This window comes from Zingiber officinale, chromosome 2B (genome assembly GCF_018446385.1).
Source record: "Zingiber officinale cultivar Zhangliang chromosome 2B, Zo_v1.1, whole genome shotgun sequence".
NCBI classification, from domain to species: Eukaryota; Viridiplantae; Streptophyta; class Magnoliopsida; order Zingiberales; family Zingiberaceae; genus Zingiber; species Zingiber officinale.
In genome coordinates, this window is record NC_055989.1 from 70114061 (window position 1) to 70120785 (window position 6725).

At 36.8% G+C, this 6725-nt stretch overlaps 1 protein-coding gene across 1 annotated transcript; it reads left to right on the forward strand.

Annotated features, from left to right (window-relative positions):
- The first annotated feature begins 3900 nt into the window (after positions 1-3900).
- LOC122045830 lies at positions 3901-6044 on the forward strand. Its single transcript, XM_042606204.1, has 3 exons — positions 3901-4115; positions 4242-4335; positions 4421-6044. Exon 3 carries the CDS (start codon positions 4642-4644, stop codon positions 5596-5598), a length of 957 nt encoding a protein of 318 aa, XP_042462138.1. The 5' UTR covers positions 3901-4115; positions 4242-4335; positions 4421-4641; the 3' UTR covers positions 5599-6044.
- The last annotated feature ends 681 nt before the right edge of the window (positions 6045-6725 follow it).

Sequence of the window (6725 nt, forward strand, 5' to 3'; positions counted from 1 at the left end):
CATCTTTGCTTCTGGTCGATCTCTACTGTGCCACATCATCAAGGTTCAGTCGACCGATAAACTTCGGTTCCTGTAACACAGAGTTAGAATGAAAGCTCCTACAAAACAGAATTAGCACAGTAATATTTGAATAATAGTAAGATGCATGGGTAGTAATAGACAATAACACTGTCTTGAGCTTAACTTGGAAACCTTCCCGGTTTCTTCAATTAGATCAGCCACCCAGGATTTGTTTCCTTCTGGAACATGACCTCACTATCACTCCTCCAGTTGCTTACCTCAACCTACCTACCAAACATGGTCCTCTAGACCTGTTTGGACTTTACCGCTTAGCATCGGATCAACACACAGGACTTTCCCTCAAACTACAATCCTCTAGACCTATCGAGCTTCCTTGCCAAGTGTCGGGTCCTCTTGACCCACTTGGTCTTTCCGCCTGACTTCCACGATCTATTAAGACTTTCTCCAGATTGAGTAAACAACCTGCACATTCAGTCAACTTGTTAGATCAAAACAAAACTTAACTTGAACCTTTGATAACATCAAAATTCAGGTTCGATTTTGGTACGCCCTGCACCAACATGTTATACCTCGTGTCCCATGAAATGATACAAGGGAGTATGTATGATATGAAGCTCCTCGTCATCTAGCTCCATCTGATCGAAAGCAATTTTAAAGACTATGTTGATGAAACTATCGGTGCCAATGAATACTCTGTTTACTCGATAATTGGTAATGAAAACTTTAATTACTAAAGCATCATTATGGAGGACCTCGACTCCTACCAGATACTAAGGTCTGAAATTTAGGGAAGGACTTTGCCCTCTTCCCCGACTAGTGCTAACAATATAACTTTCTAGCCTTCTTCCATAAGCCCCTCGGGCTTGAATGGAGTCTCATCCGTGGGTCCGCCCAAGATTATGTTTACGGTCCCTCGAGCATCAATCTTGTCCTTGCTTGTATCTTTTTCTTCAGCCTTCTGACGGGACCGAGAAGAGCATTGGGATTCTTTTGAAGGAGAATGGTATCGCTGACTCGCAGGTTAGTTGGTGACGACATTTGTAGGGTTCAAGAGACTTCCTCTTGCTCAACTCATTCTAATTGGCATTCTATTGGTTAGCTATTCATTTCAATTCCCTTATATACTGCTGACAATCTCAAATGGAATGAGTGCTTGATTGATGGTAGGCATAGTACTGAGCCACCTCGGGGGGATCTTTGACCGGATTCAGGAGTAAGAGTCGGGGCAACCTCCACAGCTTGTACCACTTTTTCTCTTCTCCGATTTTAATTCCCGATTTCATAAGGGTGGGGGAGGAGTTCTCCGATCTTGATGAGTGGGGACAAGAGTCGGAGTTGCCGTTTCTTTTCTTATAGTTGACTAAGCTTCCTCAACTTGAATATATTTAAATGCTCAGACTTGTAACCCTTTGAAATTGGCTGGAGGCTTTTTAACAAAAAATCTGAAAAAAAATCTATCAACCAAGCCTTAAAAGAAAGTACTAACCCACAGTAACCGAGGAAGCATTCATAGTTACTCGATTAAACTATTGTAAGTATTCTTTCAGGAGTTCTTTAAATTTTAGTATAAGCAACAAATCATGTGGTGTTTTCTGATTGTAAAGTGTTGCATGAAGACGACTTTAAATCTTCTGGATCTATAGCATCATTATTTTTCTTGATCTACAATATTCGAAAGTGCCTTGGTAATTCATCTTGCAGGATGTCGTTTGAAAACGGAGGACCTAGAGGGGCTTTCGATTCATTGAATTCAGGGCCTTTCTCCTTTAGAAAATATGGATGAGGGTTCTTTCTCCTTTAGAAAATATGGATGAGGGATTTCACTGTAAGATTCTATATAAGGTTTTATAACGATAGACTTATCGATTGGTATGAGAGAAACAGTTTGCGGCATTCATTTATGCCAGGGCCGATCCTGAGGCATGTCACCGGGGGCGACGGCCAAGGGCCCCCGATTTTTAGGGGCCCCCAAATTTGATATGCATATATAATTTATATTATATATAATTAAATTATTTTAATAAAAACCTAAAAAAATATATTTTCTGGGATTATTTTAATAAAGGTCTATATATAAAAACCTAAGAAAAAATATTTTTTTTGGACCTTTATTAAAATAATTCAACAATATATATATATATATTTATTGTTGAATTATTTTAATAAAGGTAAAAAAAAAATATTTTCTATTAAAATTTAAGAAAAAAATATAAAAAAAAAGAAAAGAAAGAAAAAAGAAGGAAGGTAAACGATTATTTGTTCTCTTTCCAAGATTTTATTTCTTGAACAACTCTTTATTCATTAATTTGTTTACAGAAGTTATATAAGACTCTAAAGAGTAAAGTATGAATACTGAACGCTAATTTCCTCTCTTCTTCTCCTTTTAATCTCTTCTAATTAAATCAGAAAAGTTTATTCTCCAATTGAAATTTTAATTTCATCATTCATCAATATATAAACTTACAATGTAAGTTACCTACTTATCTATATTTTTTCTTATTGTCAATATTCAATATTAATTTTTAATATTATATTGGAGCCAATATTTTATATTTTTTCTTATAGATTTAAAAGAATTTAAATAAATCATCTCAATTTTAATCATCATATAATAGATTATATCGACTGCTTCAAGTACAAACTAAGCTTTATTGTTCTTTGACTATTATTTTCATTGCTTGTATTTGTTTCATTGTTAGTTTTGTTGCTGGTTTTGTGTATATTATTTTTACACTTTAAATTTATAGTATAGATATGTTTCCAAAGAAATATTAATCTTGGAGCAAAAAAGAAATAAAAGAAAAGTAGTGAAACAGATTATTAAAACTCATAAAGGTGTTCTTCATAAGTTTTTTAAAACTAGCTCTTCATTTAAAGATTCAGTTGATGAATTATAAGAAGAAAGTCAAGAAAAACTAAATGATCTTGTAACAAATGAGCAACAATTGAGTAATCAAGAAGAACTAAATGATCATGTAATCAATGAGCGGGAAGAATTGAGAGAAAATGATGATCATAATCATTCAACGAATGAGTAGGAATAATTAAGAGAAAATGATGATAATGATTTGAATGTAAATGACTTGATAATTCTATATATCGAAAATGAGGTGTTAAAAAACTTAATTTTGAAGACCTTATTGATGATTTACTTCTCAAAATTTTAGAAGATAAGATTTTTTCAATGATTATTTCATACTTATTTTTTTTTATATTTGTAGATATTACACTTTTTAGAGAAACTTAGAAAATATATTTTATACGGTATTGCACTTTTTGAAATTTTTTGACAAATATATTTTGTATGGAGTTTATCATATTTTAAATAAAATATATTAATTTTTAAGTTTTTCTATTAAACTATATTTAAATTGTACATAAAAAAAAAAAAAATCCTATAGAGATCCCTTTTCTCTTTTTGCCCAAGGGCCCTCAAAAGTCAGGACTGACCTTGATTTATGCCAAGAGACCTTCTGATGTACTAGTGTCGCTTCAATTGACTCCGGCGACGATTCATTGTTGGAGGATGAGATGATCAACCCTTTAACACCACTAGCACCGTTACTACTAATAATTCATTTTCTGTTATCATGATGATGACATTAAGTCTTCCAACCTCATCCATTTTCATATTCTAATTGAGATTTTAACTTAGTATTTTTCACATAGGGTGCTAATTTGATCATGCCTTTAATACCTATTATAAACACAATTATACCTCGGCAACCTGTAACAGCAAACCGATATGTAGTATTGTAGCTGGGAGACTGCAACGTAACGGAGCCGGCACGTGCCATGTTACTAACGGTAACAAGCCAATTGTTTGGTTTCTTCGGACGGAGTGGGAAATTAAAAAAAAAAAAACAACCAGATCGTGATCTTGACTTTTCGCCCTTATTTCTCAGCTACTCAATCACTTCGAGGAATAGAGGATGTTCTTCGTAATTCTGAAGTCGCTTCGAGGACGTTGCAACTTCGCAAGCGAAGGCAAAGAGGAGTCCTCTTGGCACCGTGGCCTTCGTCTACTTCCCATTCTCGCTCTCAGTGAGGAGGGAAAACGAGGAGGAGCGTGCTTTGCCTTTGGGATAGTCGGCGTGAGTCCTCTTCTCCCTCTCTCTCTCTCTCTGCGATCTGCCCCTTTTTTTGGTACATGAAATGAGGTTTTGTCGAGTGGAAAGTAGTAAAACTAGCTGATATTTTCTATATTGGGAAATTTGAAGGAAAAAAGAGAAGAGAGCTTGTGATAGAGGGTTCATCCCCTTCTACTGTTACTTTTTGATGATGAACCTTCGCCGATACAGCTTCCATCGGAAGGTAGAAGGAGTAAACAAGGGGAGAAAGTACTTAGTTCTATTATTAATTTTATCCTTTGGCTTTCTTCCTGAATTTATCTATGCAGGACAAGGAAGATCGGTGTTGAAAGACACAAACGACAAAACCAATTTTGATTCTTCATGCTGATTTATATGATGTAAACAAGGGGAGAAAGCTTCAGCAGCTAACATCAACAACAATTAGACTCCCCTCCGTGGAAGCTTGCCTCTGTGGTGCTTCCCATCATTCCTCAGAAGAAACCCCAAGGGTTTTAGTGATCATCTGTGTGGACTGCGGAGCTGGAATATGGCAACCTCCCCTGGGCCAAAGGGGGCTCACTGCCACAATGTTGTCAGACAAAGACTCGATTTTGCTTCTGAAAACCAATCTGTAGATGAACATCCAAAGGAGGCATTCATGGAATCAAAATCTGTCATAAAGGAGAAATACAACACAGCTTCCAACTCCAGAGCTAAGATAACAGTTCAACTTGGTGAAGGATTGGAGGTTGAAGGTGAAGAATCAGAAGCAGATATTGCTTTTGATCTGAATCGTTCCAACAACCAAGTACCCGATATGTACATAAGGCTGCCAGAATATCCAACTCCTATTCATCATTCTAGAAGAGAATTATTGAAGAAAAATTGGAAGCATCTGGCTAGAATGGTTGGCAAGGCAAATAGTACAGATAAAACCCACATTGTTGAGATATCAAAACAGAATAGCATTCAGAGTCATGTAAAATTAGATGGTGATACAACTTTAGTGCGAGGGGAAATGGAGAATGAACAAGCTAAAAGTTGTTATAATCATGTTGGCAATGCCCGAAGAGGTTGCATATATCCAATTTCAGGTGATAAAGGCTCTATGCAGACACACGCCAGCAATATTCCACAATTTCCACTGGAATGTAAAAGGAGGAGAACCATGCTAATGCACAATGTGGAATTTGGTCAAATGACACGAGTCTCCAAATCATGTAGCTTTGTAGATGAACAAAAGCTGGTACCGTTGGGTGATTTACAAACCTCAGATTTCATGTTGACCTTTGGTCCCATCAAATGGGTGACAAAGAAGAGATCAAAGGTGCCTATTCGAGTCCCTAAGCCGGTTCTCGCTGAGATAGTTGCAGGCTACAAAGATCTTTTGCAAAACCTTAAAAGCAGACACCAGGCATGCATCAAAGCCTTGTTCGCAGATACTCGTGTGAGAATGAAAACAGGGAAACGAACAATAAGGAAACATGTTCATCACCAGCAGTGAATGTTTTCATCTCATGGATTACATGCTTGCTCTAAAACGATAAATGATGCACCGCAATTGTAGACGAGTGGTAGAATTTTCTATGGATTGTTATCTTATACAATTTTAAGCTCGACAGGTTGTGATTACATGGATAGTACATGTCAAGCCAATTGCAATGCATCTTTAGAGTCAATGGGAGAGTTAACGTTGGAGTGAATAGGAGAAGAAAAGGAAGGTTTTGGTGGCATTTCCTTGTCACTGTTTCTTCCTTCCAACATTTCAATCACCTTGGTCATGGAAGGTCTGTTTGCCGGCAGAGTTTGGATACACCACAAGCCGACCAATATCATCTGCCTTGCAATTTCTTCTGTTTCAACTATTATATTGTATGCTTGAAGATCTCTATCTTGATCAAGATGCTCGTAACCCAGTGTGGAAAATAAACATCACTACTTCTGTCTGCACATGCCTTCACATTCTTTTTTCCACCAACCGTTTCCAAGATCATCATCCCATAGCTATAGACATCAGATTTTGTGGCAACTGCTCCAAAATATCTTGAAATTACTTCAGGTGCAATGAATTCTATTGTTCCTCTTGCATCGGCCATGGAAAGTATACTCTTTTTTTTTTTGGAGGGCACAACTTTGCTAATCCAAAATCTGAATTTTTGAGGCAAAACTCGTCTAGTAAAATGTTGCGTGGCTTTATATCAAAATGTACAATGCACATGCCGCATCCGCGATGAAGATACTCCAATCCTCGGGCGATACCAATTGCTATGTGGTATAGTTTGTCCCATCCCAGTGTTAATTTTGGCTTCTCAGAATAAATGTACTTTTCCAAAGATCCATTGGGCAAGAATTCATAAACTAGAGCTCGTTTTTTACCATCGAAACAAAAGCCAAGTAGACTAACAGCGTTGGCATGAGAAGTCCTGCCAATGCTAATGACTTCATTAATAAATTCTGCTCCATTCTCGGTGAAGTTGCTCAGATTTTTACTGCCACCAAACGACCATCTTGGAGTGTACCTTTGAACACGCTTCCATTGCCTCCTTTCCGAGTTTTTCATGGAAAGATTTGGTGATCTTTTTCAAATCTGAATAGCTGTATCTTTTAAGTGCAGGGGAACCATATTCTGCA

What these genes read in the sequence shown, in the direction of transcription:
- LOC122045830 (XM_042606204.1), top strand. Translation starts at nt 4,642, where the DNA reads ATGGCAACCTCCCCTGGGCCAAAGGGGGCTCACTGCCACAATGTTGTC.